We start from the raw sequence: 20434 nt of genomic DNA, 5'->3' as shown, positions 1-20434 counted from the left end.
AAGGCTTCAATCCACAATCTGTTTCTTATTTCCACAGGGAGAATCCGGTTTCCCAGGATATCCAGGACAAAGGGTATTTAGGATAATGTTAATTACGCCTTTTATGCTACAGTGCAATTGCTCATGTATGACACCTGCCAGAGAGTTAGACACCTGCTGCTCTTTTTTAATAGGGTGCACCTGGAGATCCTGGTACAGGCGGTGATCTTGGCCCCAAAGGAAGCAGAGGCCACAGGGTAATGTAGTTTTCAGTTTGAATCCAGTAGATTAAAATGAAGCCTACTGACTCATTTTCCTTCTTCAAATCATTTCCTTTTCTCTAAGTTTCCTCCCATCAGAATTTTCTGCACAGTTCTATTGAACCTTAAGGAGAATAAAGATTATTATTTCCCAGGAGTATCACCAAAGGCTCCGAAGTAGAAGATGTGTAATTATTACCTACTAATAATAGTACTCTTTCTAACACAATTGTTGGGTTGGTGTTAGTTCTTAGCACCTTACAGTGAAAGTATCATAAGATACGGTCCCACAGTGGGAGAGTTTGCATACATTTGAAAACCTCCATGAACAGGATTTCACATTAAGGTATAAATATCAGATAATTTGTGAAAGGCCGTATAAGGATTTATCATCTTAGGGGTTCCAGAATAAGCAGTTCCAAGAGAAGGAGCAACTCTCACTTTTAGTTTACTAGAGAGAAGTGGTCTGGGAATCTACTCACCACATGATCCAACCCAAAATCAACCCTCTGCATCCATATTTAGACTCAAAGGTGCCCTCCTGGAAGGTATCTTATTCTCACAGTAGGGGTGTTTTACAGCTTGTTCTAGAGCATTGGGTGAGAAAATGAAACTTGCAGACGAAAGAGCTTGCACAACAACCTTTGTAGAGAACCGATGTATAACATACCTATTATAGACCTGTGCAAACTCTTGTACAAGCATTTGTAAGTGCTAGTGGCTGTTCTCATTGTCTTCAATGTTCTTTCTATCTAACTCATTATCTACACAAGCAATAGACACAGGAATCTTCATTGTCTGTACGAAGAAAAATGTTATATTTAAAACATTTATATCCTGCTTTTGACCAGATGATGGTTAAAGAAGTTTCCAACAATTACTTAAAATGGTACAATGATATAAAACAACCCAAGACCCATTCGCTACAAATAAGAGCCAAAGTGCACATTATGCTAATTGTGTAGCATATAGCTGAGGCTTATCCTTTTTTTTTTTTTCCTTTCCTAGTGTAAGCATGTGCAGCTCCAATTTGGGTCAAGACCACTGCAGACCAGGAAAGGAGGATTAAACCATCCCCTTGCCACTATTTGCTTCCCAACCCCCACCCATCATGGAGCAGGGGTGTTAATAAAATTTTTAAAACCACTCAATTGACACCAGTGGAGACATTTTTCTTTTCAGGAGGCAAGTGGTGTGGAGGGTTAATCCTTCTCTCCCAGAATGTGGTGGTCCCAATTTGAATTGGGGCTGCTAATGTTTACATTAGAGTAGATTAAAAGATAAGTCTACGCTATTCATGTAATGTGTAGTTTTGCTCTAAGAACTAATCACAAGTAATAGAAGAGCCACTAAAACAACGGATCAGCAATGAACCCCTACAAATTAAATTAAATGCTGCCAAATGTTTGGGTAAATGATAATACAGTAGGTGCCTAACATATTTGCTGAAGTGGGGGGATTCCACAGATTTCCCTATGTCACCACAGGGAAGGGAATCCCCTTCTCTCTATAAAATTTATGCTGTTGAAGCACAATACACAGCTTTATTTTAAGGGATGGAAGCAACGGAGAGTGGAGGGCATGCACAACGGGGAGAGACCGTATCAGCTATATTGGGAGTCATTGCACTAACCGAAAACCCCCAGAACAGACACAATTAACTTTAAAGGACAGATATGTACAATATGAATCAAACTTGTTTACTGTTGGTTGCTTTTTACTCTTTAGGGAAGGGCAGGATTGCCTGGCTCAAGAGGTCAAAAAGGAGAGAGAGGACATCCAGGACCATCTGTAAGTTTTTTGCTATACACGCATTATTGATTCAGTAACTTGAGACTCCAAAGTAATTTTGAATTTCTTTTCACATTCATTTCACAAATGTAGCCCACATGCTACATTTCACCCCCATTAATCTTATAAACTGCATGAGGTTGCGTGTTTGTGTGTGTGTGTGTGTGTTGTGTGTGTGTGTGACTAAGGAGGAGCTATTCCTTTAGTGTTGGGTACTGCTCCATATGTATACAGTTTAAAGAAGAAATGATAACAGAAGGAATGAATTTGCTCTTGCCATCTAATGTGGAGATCATCACTTCTATGACCCTGTACAGAATACAAATGTATCTCCCAGTAAAACATACAATAGTTGAAGATCATTCTAAGCTGAAATGAAACTGGAAGGTACAGGTGTTCAAATACAGAAATTATAAAGCTGAATTCACAATTTCAAAGTCTCAATTTCAAAACTGAATGACAAGGTTTAAACTCAAAATTTGAGTTCAAAGTTTCAGAACAAATACATTTTGGGGTGTATTTCAGGTTTTGCTTGATGCTTGTAACTTCCACTGCCATCCTTGTACCATTTTGTTAAGTTTGACAATTTTAAAAACAATGTTAGTATCCTCCTTTGTTGGAGTCCTAATCTACCCGTACTAATAAAATATAAGTTTGTGTTCCCAATTTGTTCACCTAGGAGATGTATCAAAGAAACTTTGGCTGCAATCCTATGCACATAATTATTTGGAAGACAGCCCTACTGACCTCAGTGGGACTTGCTTCTGGGTTAACTGCATAGTGTCAGTCTACAAGTCTTTGTTCAATTCCTGTCGGACATTTCCACTCCTTGTACTCCTGGAAATATAATGACAAGGCTTTCCTGACCCAACTCTGGGCTTTGTCCTCCCACTTGAGTAATTAGATGATTGAACTTGTCAAGTCAATATTAAACCAGCCCTGTTGTTGTTGTTGTTGTTGTTGTTGTTGTTCTTAGATTACTAAAAGGGCCTGCTCGCAAGTAGCCACCCACTGAATGCAGGGGTACTTGGAGCAGGGCCTTAAACACACATCCTGTAATTACAGTTACATGTTCAAATCCTTTCTTTCAGGGACTTAAGGGTAACAAAGGAGAAGCAAGGGATGTAAGTCAGTTACTCAATCCAGATCTTTTGTATTTCTTCATGCTAGGAATCTGTTTTCATTGTCTTTGTTTCTTTTTCCTCAAAGCAATGTGCACTTGTACGCAACATCAAAGACAAATGCCGTAAGTCTGCGTATTTGGTCCCAATATTTATGATCTTTGCTTTAGCCATAGATTACGAAGCAATTGATTTCTTTTCTTTCTTTTTTGTTATTATTCACAGCTTGCTGTTATGGTAAGTTCATCTTAAATTACTTGGTTTCTGGCATGTGTTTGTGATCATATCAAGAACTGACGCAAGCAGTGACTTCAGAGGACTTGCTGGGTTAAGCCAGTTGCAGAAACTGGCCCTTGCTATTTAGAAACAAATGTGTTTGATCATATTGCTGGCGTTTTAATATACCCATTGCCTGTAGGTCCGAGAGAATGCCCAGTTTATCCAACGGAACTGGCGTTTGCGATAGATACTTCTGCTGGTGGAAGTGCAGATGCTTTCAACAGAACCAAGGAAGCAGTGCTGGCAGTTGTCAATAATCTCACCATTGCTGAGAGCAACTGCCCAAGAGGCGCCCGGGTTGCGCTGGTTACATATAACAGCGAAGTCACCACTGAGATCCGTTTTGCTGACTCCCAGAGGAAGAAAAATCTTGAGAAACAGATTCGGGACCTCCCAATTGGGCAGACATCAAAACAGCGAAGTCTAGAAACAGCAATGTCCTTTGTGGCCAGGAATACCTTCAAACGTGCACGCAGTGGATTTCTCATGAGGAAGGTGGCTGTTTTCTTCAGCAGTGGACCAACAAGAGCATCTCCACAGCTGAATGAGGCTGTACTGAAACTATATGATGCTGGAGTTGTGCCTGTGTTCCTTACATCCAGAGAGGACAGGGCCCTCATCAATGCACTGCAGGTTTGCATTCCTCCACTTTTCTTCTGCTGTGCAGGTATTTATTGGAGTAAGTCTGGGGTTATCATGCTGTGTCCCAGCCATGATCCAATAATAGTCTTCCAGACCTCTCAACAAAAACTCTTAATGTTGTTATGTTTTATTTACTTAGTCATTCTTCCTGCCCCCTTTGCACCTGTGACTCACTCCCTCATCTGCATAGAGACAAGCACATGTCTTGCATGAGAGCCATGCACATACCTGGCAGCATGACAGTTCTATAAACTGCCAGGATGAACTCAGAGACTGGGTTCGGATGTCACAATAACCCACAAATGGGTTAGAAAAGCCATGATGGCAAGCATACATCTGCAGGTAATGGTGCCTGCAGATCTTAGTACTTGGGCAGGTTCATAGTGAGACAGGCTGGCCCTTAAATAGCCTGGTCTTAAGCTGTTTAGAGCTTTAATGGTTAAGGCCAACACCCTGAATTGAGCCTGGAAAGCAATTGGCAGCCAGGGCAGGTCATTCAGTACTGGTGTAATATGGTCCCGATACCATGCCCTAATTAGCCACCCATTGTTGCAGCTCTGCCCCTATGCAGAATGCTTTCATGTTTCAGGTTTTTTAGCTACAAAAAAATGAAACATGAGACAATTCACACTTTTACAGGGAAGATGAGTTGCTACTTTATTCACCAGGAAGCATTAAATGGTAATGTAGATACACAAGTAGACACATGCTAGAGAGCTGCAATTGACCAGTACTCCCCAGTACATATCCATAGTATGTCTACAACCCCCTCCAGATTTTATAGGGGCACAACAGTATGCAATGGGTGGACAAGCAGCAAACTTGTTTGTTGCATAAAGTTATTATAGTTGGCCCTGATACTACCTGTGCATTGAGTTAAAGATACTACTTCAGTGCACAGGTTGCATATGTCAGGGGAGGTGTCAGCTTTCAACATTGTTCTAAGTGAGCCATCACCTGTTTTCAGGTGGTGGTGAGACAAAGTGACACTTCTGACATATTCTAGTGCACTGTGCCGGGTTACTTTATTCAAGTGCACATTATGGGAACACATTCTTAGTCCATTAAGAGGGAAGCGTTGTCCTACACTGCAGCATGCTGGTAGTTGAGATATGACCCGCAGTCTTGGTGGCTTTGGAGGGAGAAGGTTGCAGCAAGAGATGAGGCCACACCAGCTATATTGCCCTGGTCCTGGCTACCACCGGGGCCTGGCACACAGGGCATAAAGGAAGGTTTGTGATGGCCAAGAATCCCTGACACTGCAGGATTTTGAGAGGGGAAATCTCACGGAGACACTGATAATCACATCTCATGAGATGAAATCTGGGCAAGCTCAATATAAGGCTTTGCCCATGCAGTTGGCCTCATTCCATCAGCAGTGCAACACACTCACACTTCCCTTGGTAACCAGGGCTACCCCAGGCATATGCTGGTCACCCTGCTGGGGGCTAGTAAGAATTTGTTTTCTTCATGCTAACCAGATTAGTTAAGGTGTGTTGGCATGTTTTTACTTTCCCTGGAGTATCATCTTAGGAGTGTACATACAAATGGTAATATTTATAACATAACAACTTTGGCCGACACAGGACAGAGTGTACGTGGTGGGGAATTGAGGCCCATATTTATGGTAGTTGAAATCCATAACTAGGGTGCCAGGAATAGGCTGGGGTCTACCTGATTTGGGGCAACTGTTGGGGGAAGGAAAACCACACTATACCTCCAAAGCCTCAGCAGGGACCACACCAGTATAGGAGGCTCAGTCATGAGTGGAACATTCAGGAGCTGAAATGTGGCATGGCCAACCAGGCCAGCCATCGGAGAAGCTAGAGGAAGGGTGTCTGTGGCCTCAGTTCCTCCCCTCTTTTTCAACCTATTATTATGCATGTAAAGTAAACAAATGAAAGTTAGGGCCAAGTTGTTGCCCAAATGTGTTGTCTCCAAGCCTCTTCCATCTTGAATGCAAACCTTTCATACTCTCCTATCCCACTCACAGTTTCTATCGCTCTTCTCCTCCTATTGCACTATGCCTAACCTCAACAGAATCTTGCTTTTAAAAAACAGACATTGTGAAAAAAGGAGAAGGGGAATATATTTTAAACCATAATTTAGAATGAAAAAGAAACAGGCCAGTATCCAAGTTGAAACTAGCGCTAATGTACATTATGTTGTGCTACATAAAGGACCTCTAGTGCAATGCCAATAGCATTAGCTGGCACACTGAGTTTCCTGGGGAACCTGGTCATACCAGCTAATGCTACTGGTGTTATGCTAGAGGTTACTATTATGCTCTGTAAAAGAGGATGGTGAAAATGGCCATCTCCTGTGTAGCCTGTAGGCAGTTCCAAAAAGCATAAACAGCACAATGTTTTCAGAATTCAAACCAAACACACTGGCCTTGTTATTCATGAGCTGCCTCCATTGATGAATAATATATTTATTTTTGGTTTTGTCTAAACCAGATCAACAACACTGTAGGTGGACAGGCTATCATATTTGCTGGTGGTGCAGATCAACAGGCCCAAACTATTAGGAGACTATTAACATGCCATATTTGTCTAGGTAAGGTCTTTAATTTATTTTCTGTATAATCTACTTGTGTACAATGACAATCCAGATTTACAACCAGGGCCATGTTTCCATGACAATGGAAGGAGAAGCTAATGGAGGAGTACCGGATTTTTTAAAAGGAATCGGTTTTGCTGGGAACAGGGTTCCACGAGCAGATTCTCTGGCCCAGTAAAAATCACTTAACAGAATATACTTCCTGGTGGGGGTGGGGGTTGGAGTGAACGTCATCTGATTGGCAGGGGCTGCTCAACCAATGAGAGAGGCTTCCCCCCTTCCCCCCTTTCTCCTTCCCCTGAAAGTCCAGATGCACCTGCATTTCAGGAGCAAGCCTCATTGAGCACAATGGGAGTTACTTCCAAGAAGACACACCTATGCTTGTTCCAGAAAATGGGGGGAGAACACAGAGATGGAAACCAGCCCCCATTTTAAGCCGCAGGACCTCATTGACCACAATGGGAGTTACTTCTGAGGAAACAGTAATAGGTTTGTTGTGGGAAAGAGACCAGTAAACAGAAAGACAGAAACCAGCCCCCATTGTAACCTGCAGGATATCGATAAGGAAGCTGTGAACTACTTACTTCCTAAGGCATTGAATTGGAGCATCAAGATTGCGCTTAATCGCACTTAAGGAATTGGGCTTTAAAATGTGCCATTTCAATTGAGGGGGAATCACTGTAAGTTCAGATGTGGGCATTCAAAGGCAAGCCTCATTCAGCACAATGGGAGTTACTTCTGAGGAGACACTAATGGGTTTGTTGTGGGAAAGAGACCGAAACCAGCCCCCATTTTAACGCACAGCATCTCTCTATGGAAGCTGTGAAGGAAGGAGTTATGTCCTACGGCAATGGATTGGAGCCTTGAGATCGCACTTAAAGGAATTGGGCTTTGATCTGTGCCTTGTCAATTGAGGGGCTTCTCTGTTATTTCTGTGGTCATTGAGAGCCTCATTCAGCACAATGGGAGGAAACACTCCTTGACTGGGGTCATGGTGAAAGGCACACCCCTGAGCAGGGCTAGCATACCCAAGCTAAATGTGGGGGTTGGGGCACACAGCAACTAAACCAGGGAGATCCCAACTTAAGGAAAAGAATCGAACCTTAAGCATTCTCAGGAAATCCGGTTTTTCCCTGATAAACTCCGGGGCAGCTGCTGGATAGCCTCGATGTCATGTATCCCTAATGACCTCAACACGCAGCCGGCTCGGAGTAAATCGCTGGTGCAGACACCCCCCAGTACTGTATGTTTGCTTTAGCTGCAGAGTGCAAACAATCTGTTCTTCTCTCTACAAGCTAGGTAGATTCCCTTGTCAGGAAAGTCTTGATTGGCTTTTTGTTAAACCCTGCCATCTTGGGTACTACATTACAGAGCCATTCATGAACCTGCCTCCTCTTCATCCTTACGTCTGCCATTGCAGTGGAAATGCCCTTACATGGTAGAACTGGGTTCAGGGCCCAGTGCCAATGCAGAACTATCCATTGTAGCCTTGAACAGGTCTTGGAACCCTCAAGACACAGTCCTTGTGAGCAGCTGTACCTGTTGGTCTTCATGCAGAGCAGACATGTTAGAAGCATGTGTAATTCAGAAATGTCTGCACCACACATTGCTGCTTAATGCAGTAATTTTATGGTGATGTTATTCTGAAGATTATATTGTTACATCTCATTGAAATAATGTTTTTCGTTTGTGCTTTTACTTACTATGCAAAACTCTGTATTGTGCAGAGTTGTTCTGAGGTTCTTGGGCCACTAAATAGATGCCATATAAAAGAACACTCAGGGCAGTCCCATTCACATGACTTCCTTTTCTTTTTACATTTCTGTCCCATGATGCTCAGTCCCTACAGGGGCTCCTGTGGTGGCTGGCTGACAAATCCAGATGAAAATTCAAGTCACAAAATTAGTTTCACTCAGCAAGTACAACAATACCACACTGTGCTGGTAGGAGACTCCTTGTGCCAATCAAATATCACTATTTAGCCCAAACTAAAATGTCCAGGGAATTTTACAAGCATGAGGACATGAAATTAGTTTTGTGTTTTAAACATGTGTGGATTCTCAGAATTGTTAGGGAGCAACTAAAAATTGTTGCAGTTTGTCAATGTAGATTCCTAAACCTTTCTGTTGTGATGCGAAAGGATGATTATTACAAATATTCGTACAATATATATATTTATTCTTCTAGATGTATGTGATCCTGATCCCAGCTGTGGTCCCCGAAGGGCCACCTTTGGTAGAGACAGACGGGCAGCTCCTACAGATGTTGACATTGATATAGCATTCATCCTGGATAGCTCTGAGAGCACCACTCATCTGCAATTCAGAGAGATGAAGAACTACATTTCGTATGTAGTAAGCCAGCTGGCAACGAGCCCTGATCCCAAGGCATCCCAGCACCATGCCAGGGTAGCTGTCATCCAACATGCTCCTTATGAATTTGAATCAAACTCAAGTACATCTCCCATCAAAGTTGAGTTGTCATTAACAGACTATGGATCCAAAGATAAGCTGATGGATTTCATTACGAATCAAATGGTACAGTTGTATGGTACACGGGCTGCGGCAAGTGCAATAGAATATACAATGAGACACATTTTTGAGAGTGCACCAAATCCCAGAGATCTCAAAGTCATTGTCTTGATGATGACAGGAGAGGTTAAAAATGAAGAACTTGAACACCTTCAGAGAGTTATTGTAGAAGCTAAGTGTAAAGGATACTTTTTTGTCGTAGTAGGCATTGGCAGGAAAGTTAACATCAAGAGTATCTACAGTTTGGCAAGTGAGCCTAACGATGTCTTCTTCAAATATGTTGATAAGCCATCTGAGCTCCATGAAGAGCCTTTGCTACGCTTTGGAAACCTCTTGCCAGCTTTTATCACCAGTAAGTATATGATGTGGCACAGCAATGAAAGGTTTGATGCTGGTTGGTGTTAAACGTCAAATGCTAAACTGAGCAAGGGGTGTGGGTGTGGGTGGGCGGGGAGGCAAATCTGCATTTACTAGGAACATCTGCTTATTTTACAACTGGATCACAAGCAGAAACGAATCTCATAACTGAACTTTCTTAAACATAAGATGTGTTTGGTTCTCTAATCAAATTATGTGGTAAGCAATCCCTTTGAACTGACATTTTTTTGTTACACGAGCAGTGAGAAGTGTTTAGTTTTCTTCAGAGAAGAGAGCACTGGAGACTTGTGGCATCTTTGACATAATGGTTTTGTATAATATAAATATATAATCAGAACATAAGTGGAGGTAAACAGGCACTCTTACAGCAGGTGGCACATGTACTAATCCTGCATCAGGTCCTCAGAGAGAGCAGCTGCATCCTGAGAATGCTTCAGCCTTGGCTAACTCACAGCCCACCCGCCCCCTCTCTTTTCTTGCTATCTAATTTTCTCAAAATTCAAACTGCTATCTGGCTCCCAATTGTTTCTCTGCTCATCTCCTTATCTAGAAGGTGTCACCTTCCCCAAACTCTGAAGTGTATTGCGTTCCAAAGATTGGAGAGGAATTCCTAGCTATCAAGGAATGTGAATATTATTTTGCTAACTGTTGACCTTCTCCTTTATGCACAGCCATAGTGCTATGGCTGGGGCAAGGACTGCAGCTCAGTAGTACAGCACATACTTTTCATGCAGAAGGCCCAGGTTCAATTCCTGGCCTCACCAAGCAGGGCTGGGAAAGACTCCTTTCTGAATCCCTGACTTGGTATATGGCAGTTTCCTATGATCCTATGATAAATGCATTTATAATCGTCAAGACGGTCAAACTCATAACTCTACACACAGTCATTGGATTCAAAGGCCATTTAGCCTCCCTACTTCACTGAGTGAGGGTTCTTTACACCCCAGACTCTGTGCAGATAAGCCCACCATGTCACTATGCAGCCAGGAGAGAAGAAAAAATGCATCACACATAAAGGACAAAGAATGATAGTACTTCCAAGGGTGCCATGAAAAGCTACCCCTGGCTTAGTAAATGACAGAAGAGAGCAGAAGCAGGTAGAACTACTTCACAAGTTCCAACCTTCCAGCCACTGACTCTCTTCTCCCACAGACCAATGCAAACTTGCAAAGTGCACATTCCCTTTCCCCCACCATGGACATTCCAACCAGGCAAAGGACCCACTAATGTTCTAAGGCCACGTTCGTCGGTCATGTCATGTACCTGTGCAGTCAGTGTTAAAACATCTAAGGTGCCATCCTGCACCCTGCACTCATGGAGAGCAGGATATGAAGCAGTTCCCACAAGGTTCTATTCAAATTCTCACCGCCCTCGAAGCTGCCACTTCCATATTTACCATAATCAGCATCTAGCAGCTCATCCTTCCCCAAAGGCACAGGCTGCTCTCATCAGAAGCTGTAGTGGGGCTATCTACAGGGCCCTAAGGAAGAGTTGGGAACAGGATACTGACAATAAGGTGCAGAGGGCCACAGCTGCAACCTAAGGGCCCCGCTGAGTGGCAGCACACACAGAAGAGGAGCAGCATACCATGCACAGTGGCAGCAGTTGTGGAATGGGAGGTTCATAATAGAGTCCTATGGGAGCTACTCCAGACCCAATTCTTTATGGGTCAGGGACCAGGGTGCAGGACTGCAATTCTACAGTGTGGCTTTTTCAAAACATGTACTGGATCAAAGTACATTCTGTAGGGAGCTCCCAATTGGCCATAGTTCCCCAAGGGATATAACTTTATCCAATCCTGCCTCCTCCCCCCAATACCTTCCGTGGAAATTATATGAAGTATTCCTAAGGACCAGGGTAATTCGAACCTGTATTCCCTCCAGTACCTAGTATATACTTGTAGCTTGTTGCTGAGCAACAGGGTTGTTATTCAGGTGTGGTTGACATAATCATGGCTATATATGAGTAACTAATTTGTGAACTCAATGCCTAAAAGTTCATATTTGAATAAACAGCCTGCCTGCAAAATCTGATACTATCATCTTAGAATCCAGGAAACAGGTGGATACAAGAAATCCTGAAAGGAATTCTGGATTTCTGTCCCAGACTCCAGTAATTGCTGTCAAATGTGGACTCATACATCCTTTTGTATAAACATAGGTTGTGTATATTTAGGGCAACTTTCCCACCCCTTTGATTCAAATATAAATTAAAAACTTGACTATCTGTACCACTAATCTGATGAAAAATCTCTCCACATCTCCTGTTCCTTCTTTATTATGGGCATCTCTTTGTTGTTCAGTCGTTCAGTCGTGTCCGACTCTTCGTGACCCCATGGACCATAGCACGCCAGGCCTTCCTGTCCTGCGCTCTCTCCCGGAGCGTGCTCAAGTTCATATTCATTGCATCCGTGATGCTATCTAGCCATCTCATCCTCTGCCGTCCCCTTCTCCTTTTGCCTTCAGTCTTTCCCAGCATCAGGGTCTTTTCCAGGGAGTTTTCTCTTCGCATTAGGTGGCCAAAATATTGGAGCTTCAGTTTCATTATCTGTCCTTCCAATGAACAGTCAGGGTTGATTTCCTTTAGGATGGACTGATTTGACCTCCTTGCAGTCCAGGGGACTCGTAAGAGTCTTCTCCAGCACCACAGTTCGAAAGCATCAATTCTTCGGCGCTCAGCCTTCCTTATAGTCCAGCTCTCACAGCCATACATTACTACTGGGAAAACCATAGCTTTGATTAGACGGACCTTTGTCGGCAAGGTGATGTCTCTGCTTCTTACTATGCTGTCTAGGTTTGCCATAGCTTTCCTCCCGAGGAGCAAGCGTCTTTTAATTTCATGGCTACAGTCACCGTCTGCGGTGATCTTGGAGCCCAAGAAAGTAAAATCTGTCACTGCTTCCATTTCTTCCCCTTCTATATGCCAGGAAGTGATAGGGCCAGATGACATGATCTTAGTTTTTTTAATGTTGAGTTTCAAACCAGCTTTTGCACTCTCCTCTTTCACCCTCAACAAGAGGCTCTTGAGATCCTCTTCGCTTTCTGCCATTAGGGTGGTATCGTCTGCATATCGGAGGTTGTTGATAATTCTCCCGGCAATCTTAATTCCGACCTCTGATTCATCCAACCCGGCATTTCTCATGATGTACTCTGCATATAAGTTAAATAAGCAGGGTGACAATATGCAGCCTTGTCATACTCCTTTCCCAATTTTGAACCACTCGGTTGTTCCATGTCTGGTTCTTACTGTTGCTTCTTGACCCTCGTACAGGTTTCTCAGGTGACAGGTAAGGTGGTCTGGTACTCCCATCACTTTAAGAATTTGCCACAGTTTGTTGTGATCCACACAATCAAAGGCTTTAGCATAGTCAATGAAGCAGAAATAGACGTTTTTCTGGAATTCTCTTGCTTTCTCCATGATGCAGCGAATGTTGGCGATTTGATCTCTAGTTCCTCTGCCTCTTCGAAACCCAGCTTGTACTTCCGGTAGTTCTCGGTTCGCATACTGCTGAAGCCTAGCTTGTAGGATTTTGAGCATCACCTTGCTGGCATGTGAAATGAGCGCAATTGTGCGGTAGTTTGAACACTCTTTGGCGTTGCCCTTCTTTGGAATTGGAATGGAATTGGAATGGGCATCTCTACACCAGCCTAAAATCCTGCATTTAAAATGGGGCTTTCTGCTTCTGTTTTAAATGCAGGATCACAATGACTCCCTTTTTCACGTGCTTCCTGTTCCCCCACCCCCTTCCCCCTTCTTCTCCCCATATCTGAGCCTTCCATTCTCTTTCATTGATCTCACTCCTCTTCTTGCTGCTTTTCCTCTTTTCACGGAGGAAACTGAAGCAGAACACAACGGGGTAATTTGATAGCTCATTATCTGTGATCTGTTTAAAAATGGAACAAAGGGCCTTTAGTGCAGGAGGTGCCTTGAACGATCACGGCATCATGTAAAGACCTCCAAACCTCCATGAAGGAGCAATCTCAATCATAGGATAAAAACCCAGTGTGAAGGAGCCCTATATCAGTTGATGAGTGCTAACAGTCTAGCTCCCAGTTCTAAAGAAAACCCTCATTTAATTGCTGGCAGGATTATTGTCTCTCCAGATAAGCAACTTGTATCATAATTAGAATGAGTAGAATGGAGAGCTGCACTTTATTAATTCAAGATTGATACAATTCTGTAGAAAAAAATGAGAGATTATGTAAATCACTATTTTCTATGTATATAATAAAATAAAGTATTAAAATGCTTAAATGAATGACACAATCGGACTTGCTAAACATTTTTATTATGCTTTATATTGTTATACTATGTTTGGGGAGGGGGAAGTGGTTCAGTTAAAATCCCTCTTCTATTTTATTTTTTTTAGGTGAAAATGCCTTTTACCTGTCTCCAGATGTCAGGAAACAATGTGTCTGGTTCCAGGGTGATCAGCCAGTCAAAAAATTTGGCCAGAAACAAGTGTAAGTCTAATGAGTTTGTGCATTCTGCAGTGTGTTTGATCATCTTTGTCTTCAATCGCAGAAGAAATTCATATTGATTGGATTCACACAACACAATAAGCCACAATGGTTTATTTTTCAGAAAAAAACACAATGGCTTATCGTGTCATCTGTGTGTGGTTTTTCCAAACCACTTTAATTTAGCCAAGATAAGCTATCCTGATAAGCCATGGTCTGTAGTGAAGTTTATTTTAGCCACTGTGGCTTATCGTGTTGTCTGGCACTCCAGCATGACTAAAGGACATCGGCCAGCAAGCTGCTTGGAAAGTTCAGCAGAAACCCCTGCAGCTCTTGCCCAGGAGGGAGGGCACGATCGCTATTCATGATGGCACCCACGCCGCTGCCTGTGCCCTCTTCCTGCGTTCCTGGTTCTGATCGCAGTCATGATTGGGGTCAGCCTCAGGTCCCTTTTTTTTTTTAATGTTCACAGTCCTGTTTTTGCACAAAACTGGGACTGGGATCCTTTCCCACACTTCCCTGCAATTTTTGCCATGTGCGCAAATGGGGCTTCCCATTTGTGCACATGGGGATATGGTGTTTTTTTGTTGCGTGGGCTCCTGGCCCTGCACAGGTGTGCAGCAGCAGGAAACTGATGGATACTGGCTTTCCCCCACTTGCACCGTGCATGACAGGGAAAGCTGGTATCTTTCGGTTTCCTGCTGCTGCGCTCCAGCGCAGCATCTGGAAAATGAAAGAAAAATAAAAAGAGCAGCCCTTGAATCCCCAATGCAAGTCAATGGAGATCACCTCCATTTGCACTGGGGATTTAAAGGTGCCCCATGCCTGGAATTGCAGGTACGTCGGGCAAAATTCACACCCCCTACCAAGAACTGGCTTGCCCCCACAGTCCTTGGCAGAGAGAGGGTGGATTTGGCCTCCCAACCTCTGATTTTAACTTTTGCTGTTCTTGGAACACCTTTTGCATAAAAGGGGTTCCAAGAACAAAACAAAGTGGAAAATCTGGGGGGGGGAATCCACCCCCCCAGGACTGTGAGGGCCAGCCAGTCCTTGACATGGGGGCACCCCACCCCTTCTCACCCCTTCCCATGCCTGGCACCCTCGCTTCCACAGAAGAAACAGGACACACATTTTCCCAGCTCCCCATAGAGATCTCTCTCTCTCTCCACCTTGCTTTTGAGAGCTGTCATTTTTGACAGCTCTCAAGAACAGCACGGAGACAGCGATTGCTATGGAGCCTGGATACTGGCTCTCCTCACCTGCCCCCCTGCATGTTTGGGCAACATGCAGGGGGGCAAGGGGGCTAGCTGGTATCCTTCGGTTTCTTGGTGCTGTGCTCCAGCACAGCATCGGAAAACCAAAGGGGAAAAAAATAAGAGCCCTCTTTAAATCCCCAGTGCAAATCAATGGAGGTGATCACAGTGGACTTGCATTGGGAATAAGGTGCCCCGTGCAGAAAATTGAGAGCAGAGGGCAAAATCAAGGCCCCCCTCTAGGACTGTGGGGCAACACAGTCCTTGGTGGCGGGTTGGATTTGGCCCCTCCACCCCAATTTTTGGATTTTTCTTTATTTCCCCAATCCTATTGTGCACAAAAACATTTTTTTCAAAGGGGGGCCTGACCCTGATTGCCATAGTGATCACATTTGGGGAGGGGGACTTGCTGGCAGACAAGATGGGTCTGCCACCAGGTCCTCTGGGATGCAGGCTGGAGGACTGAGGGGGGAGAGAGAGGTGGAGCGGGATACACAGAATAGCTTATTTGCCTGATCATGTGATGGGGCACAGTGGTCTATTATTAAAATAAGCTACTGTGCGTAGCTTATAAGCCACCATAGCTTAAAGTGACATGTGAACGTGCCCATTATCTTGGTGCTGTTATTAAAGAGACAACAAATATGCCTTTAGAACAATTTAATTCTCTTCCCAGTACATGTATAAGACCGTGAGGTAGTATGGCCCATAAAAGCAACATGCAGCATGTTTCATTGGCCCAGGGTTGAGCTATAGAATCTATAGTTTGGGGGATCTCTGGTGGCTCAGCTGTGGGAGAGGGGCCCCTCTACACGTATCTATCCAGAAAGCGAATATTGAGATCTGCTGATGGACAGCATTAGACTCATGATTACACTTGATGTAGGAAAGTTCTTTAAACTGATCAAAGGAGTTTTACAGTTATTCTTTCAGACCACCTTCCAGAGGAGATCATATGCTCCATATTCAAGGAAGTGTTATTTGACGGTGCCTGAACTTGGAAAATCCCATGTTCTAATCGAACAAGTTGATTCTTCAGGAACACACATTGAAAACCATGGACATCGTGCTGACATTAATACATTTCAGATAAACTTGATAAGAAATATAAAGTACTTTGTTCACAGAGGAATGCTAGAGCAATAAGTCTACCCTTCTACATAATTCTAGCAAACAAAGCCAAATAAGTTGGTGTTTATGTTAGCTTCTCAAACAAACTCCTAAAATTATCTCATTGACCTGAAGCAAATATATATGTATTCATAACTATTCTTTGTTTTGTCAATCAGAAATGTTCCAAATAATGTTACAGCCATACCTACGACAACAAAAAAACTGGGAGGTATGTACATTGTTCCCCCTTTACCAAGTTTCTTTAGGATATTGGATCTGAACATCTCACTTTACATCCTTAGTATAGTTTACTGCAGTTAACAAACAAAGACCACACCTTTGCTTTGGTAAAGGAGAAACTACACATTACACACAATGGGCAAAAAGAAGCCCTGGAATTTACCTTTAAAAAATAATAAGGAAAAGCAGCTTCAGGGGGCTGTAGTCTCAAATGGGGAAGCCACAGGGATATGGGGTGCATAACTTATCTCCAGGGAGAAAATAGCTGGAGGAAGAATACTGTAAGCAGGAAAACCTATACTGTGGAAAGGTTATGCATCCCTTCCTTTTCCAGCTATTTTGGTCATGATTGCAGCCTCAGGATGCTGCTTCTTATAAAAAACAAAGAAAACACTCGAGGGTTTGTTACATGCATCCATGTAATCTGTAGTTTCTCCTAAACTGATGTGGTTTAAGTCCAGCTTCATGCTGTATAGTCCAACCCCAACTCTGACTTTCTGTTTATATGCTGTACTCCTAGAAGATGGATCTGGACTACAAAATAGAACAAATAAACATGGTTAAAATTTATAATATATTTGGCCCTGATGGAGGCTTTCTCCTGCTGAAATTCCTTGTGATATTTGGGAAAATTAATCTCTTGTTTAATTGCACTGAGTGAATTACATCCCACTTACAGTTAAGGACAATTGCTTTCCATTGCTTAAGTGCAAGCTAGATCATTTTTATGCCGATTTTAGCTGTATTGCACTCTTTTTGTTAATTTCAGTGCCAAGTAGGTCCATTTCAGTCATCTGATTGGGAAAGTCATCCTTTGGAACAAATGAGCCAATAGTATTTTGAAAATACATTGCCTTCATGTGGGGCAATGCTTAATTTAAAATATTTATAACATATACTATTAGCAAGAGAACTCACAATGTGTTATGGTTCAGAGAAACACGTTAACAAAGATCATATGGCACATCCATGTTGCATTGTTAGAAAGAAGAATCTTGAAAGAAGAAAACATCTTCATCCCAATGCTTTAATTAGGGGCCCAATTTTTCATCAATCTGCACAAGATGTTTGTTTGTTTAATATTTATAGGCTGCTTTTCTATCATCCAAGTGGCTTACAGACTAAAACCAAATTAAAATTTTAAAACACCCAGTAGAACATCGTAACAAATTAAGAATAAGGAGCAGCAAAATCTCTCAGCAAAGTATAATGCAGCAATAAAAAGAAGTCATAAGAACCAGGCAGTAAAAATCTTTCAAGACCAAAGGCCCAACAAACTCAAATAGCTTGGCAAAAAAAAATAAAAATCTGCAGTGTGGGAGCCATACAAACCTGGAGAGGTGGTGGTAGTTGGAAGAGAGAGAGCTGCTGCTGAGAAGGCCCCATCTCAAGTTTTACCACTCAATGCACTCTCATGATGGCAGGACATGGAGGGAAGGCTCGGCAGCTTTTTCATTAATATCTATTTATAAATAGATTTTGCATTTATGTAAAATGTTTCTGAAATGCTTCCACAGGACTCCCAGGAACAAATTTCAGAAATTTCTCCTAGATGTGCTGCCAAACTAAAACAATATGCTGAATAAATTGTTTTATTTAACTCATATGCAATCTAATCCCATGAATGTTTACTTGGAGTAGATCCCACTTAGTTCAGTAGGGCTTACTGTCATATCAAGTAGGTGTGCATAAGGGTGGCAGAGCCTTAGCTTTTCTTTGTATTGTCTTCATTCAGTACAATCCCCTTGCATTTGAAACTGATAATCCAATTTAGTTCTGGGAAAAAAGCTAGTAGATCAGGTTAATAGTACAATACCATATTCAAATTTCAATGAGGGTTTACCTTCAGGCAAGTGATCTATGGTTGTAGGCTATGTAGTTCATGGATTGAGGTCTAAAGATGATCTTCAGTTGGCACTGTGTGGCTAGCTGCAGTCTGGAACATCTGTCACATCTGCCCATTGTACTTGTCTTGCTTCTAGGGAAATCAAAGTATTATTTTGTATAAGTTATTCAGATCTTTGATCTGTGGTTCTTATTTGTAGGGTCTGATGGATCACACAAATTATATGATGCAACAGAATAAAGTAACAAGTGAAATGAGAGAAAAGGCATTTCAAAACTACAGTCTTGCATTAGGGTTTCCCCCTCCTGCCACAAGTCTTCATCCACAGGACATTTTATATTCACTTGATTTCCTAATGAAACAATGAGTAAATGAAAGTGTAAAATATTTGTGCAAATCTAGGAAAAGTCTTACAAAAAGCAGATGAGGAGGTAAACTTGCTTCTGGACTGCATCATTCTTGACTGCAGATAGGTGCCCACATGGTAGAAATCTTCCTCCATAATTCCCGGCCCATTACAAAGCCAGCATGACACATTCCAGCCTAGCCTTCTGCCAGACATTCTAGTTTTCTACATGTGGGCTTGTTTGTTTGTTGTGTGAGGAAATTGTTCCATCACACATGACATCTGAAGTTATAGTCAGACAAAGTTTGACCACCTCATCTGCTCTTTGTGAGAACTAGGCTTAAATGGAAAGAGAAGCCCAACACACCCATTAGCAGAATATGCCCAGTTGTCATTTTGAATATGTTAAGTATAAGAAGACTTATCCTTAACATGGCCTTGTAGGCTCCTTCCAACCCTACTATTCTATGATTCTACGACTATGGAGCACAAGTAGAAGTACACCAGTAGGAACTGCAGCAAAATGTTGCAATGCGGAGTGCTCCCCTGTAGTGTTCCAGCCAGCCAGTCAACCATGCCCTCCTCCATGCTTCTCTATTCTACTCCACCTCCAACCCACTTCTTCTTTTTCTCCTACAGTCAGTCAGCCTTCTGTGGCTACTGCCTACTGAGCATTCCCAGTCTTCAGTGGGCTGTTTGGAGCCCCCCTCCATTTGAGGTTTTTTTTTTCCACCAGATTTTTTGTAGTTCTGCAAACACTGGGGTTGCTTAAGCCTGCTGGTACTGCCCTCTAGTTCATACATAGCATCATTGTGGCACAAAAATGAACTGGCACTCACCTCTGAACATTGGAAATAGATGGAGTAATTAATAATCTTGCTTAAAAGCTGGTTCAGGCATGACAATGAAATGATAGGGTTTTTTTCGTAGAAACACAGAGTTGGAAGGGACCTCAAAGGTCAGCTAATCCAAATGATCCATTCTGGATTGCCTTTGCTACGAAGTAAGAATGGGTTAAGCAGCAGGCCTGTCAAAGGACTAGTTTGAAAAGTCATTTTATTACATCTTGAAGCTGAATAGCTCAACACAAAAATTTCTCTCCCCAGCCCCCGCAATAAATAAAACCACCCTGGTTTGGCCAAGGTACAATTGAACCACTCACAAAACACATCCTAAGGTGTGAAGTCAACTTCAGCAGCATATTAAAATGTTTCTGTAAATCAGACCCATAAAGGCTGGAGACCTTGAAGAAACTAATTGTATTAAAAAAAAATCTATTTGCTTCCTTCTTTGAAGCTAGCTTCTTCTTTTTGACAGTGGTTAAGCACACCGGAGAAGTCCAGATAAGTGATATCACAGAAAACAGTGCTAAAGTACAATGGGTGAATCCTGAGCCTCACCATGTCTACGTCTATGAGATCATGATCACCTCAGCACATGATCACTCTTTAGTTTTGAAGCTTAACTTGACTACGACTGAACGGGTTATTGGAGGCCTTGGGAGTGGGCAGAAATATCATATCACTGTTACAGGCTACTACAAAACACAGGCCAAAGTAACCTACACAGGAACATTTAGCACAAGTAAGTTCGCTTTATTTGTTGGGATTAAATGCATTGCTTTTCTTCATCA

The 20434-nt window shown here is 42.6% G+C and overlaps 1 protein-coding gene across 1 annotated transcript in view; it reads left to right on the top strand.

Moving 5' to 3' along the window:
- The window catches only part of COL6A3 (collagen type VI alpha 3 chain), a 157600-nt gene that overhangs the window by 114753 nt on the left and 22413 nt on the right, over nucleotides 1-20434 (top strand). Inside the window, exons 28-38 of the mRNA XM_084820265.1 lie at nucleotides 38-73; nucleotides 174-236; nucleotides 1968-2030; nucleotides 3122-3154; nucleotides 3240-3276; nucleotides 3570-4063; nucleotides 6532-6631; nucleotides 8822-9517; nucleotides 13913-14006; nucleotides 16546-16598; nucleotides 20119-20385. Coding sequence (XP_084676391.1) covers nucleotides 38-73; nucleotides 174-236; nucleotides 1968-2030; nucleotides 3122-3154; nucleotides 3240-3276; nucleotides 3570-4063; nucleotides 6532-6631; nucleotides 8822-9517; nucleotides 13913-14006; nucleotides 16546-16598; nucleotides 20119-20385 — 1936 coding nt within the window. The remainder of the gene's footprint in view (nucleotides 1-37; nucleotides 74-173; nucleotides 237-1967; nucleotides 2031-3121; nucleotides 3155-3239; nucleotides 3277-3569; nucleotides 4064-6531; nucleotides 6632-8821; nucleotides 9518-13912; nucleotides 14007-16545; nucleotides 16599-20118; nucleotides 20386-20434) is intronic.

This window comes from Heloderma suspectum, chromosome 1, assembly GCF_057233095.1.
Source record: "Heloderma suspectum isolate Gila_16-S chromosome 1, 16-S_ref, whole genome shotgun sequence".
NCBI lineage: Eukaryota > Metazoa > Chordata > Lepidosauria > Squamata > Helodermatidae > Heloderma > Heloderma suspectum.
Note: the sequence above shows the minus strand (reverse complement) of the source record. Positions and strands in the feature narration are given on the sequence as shown.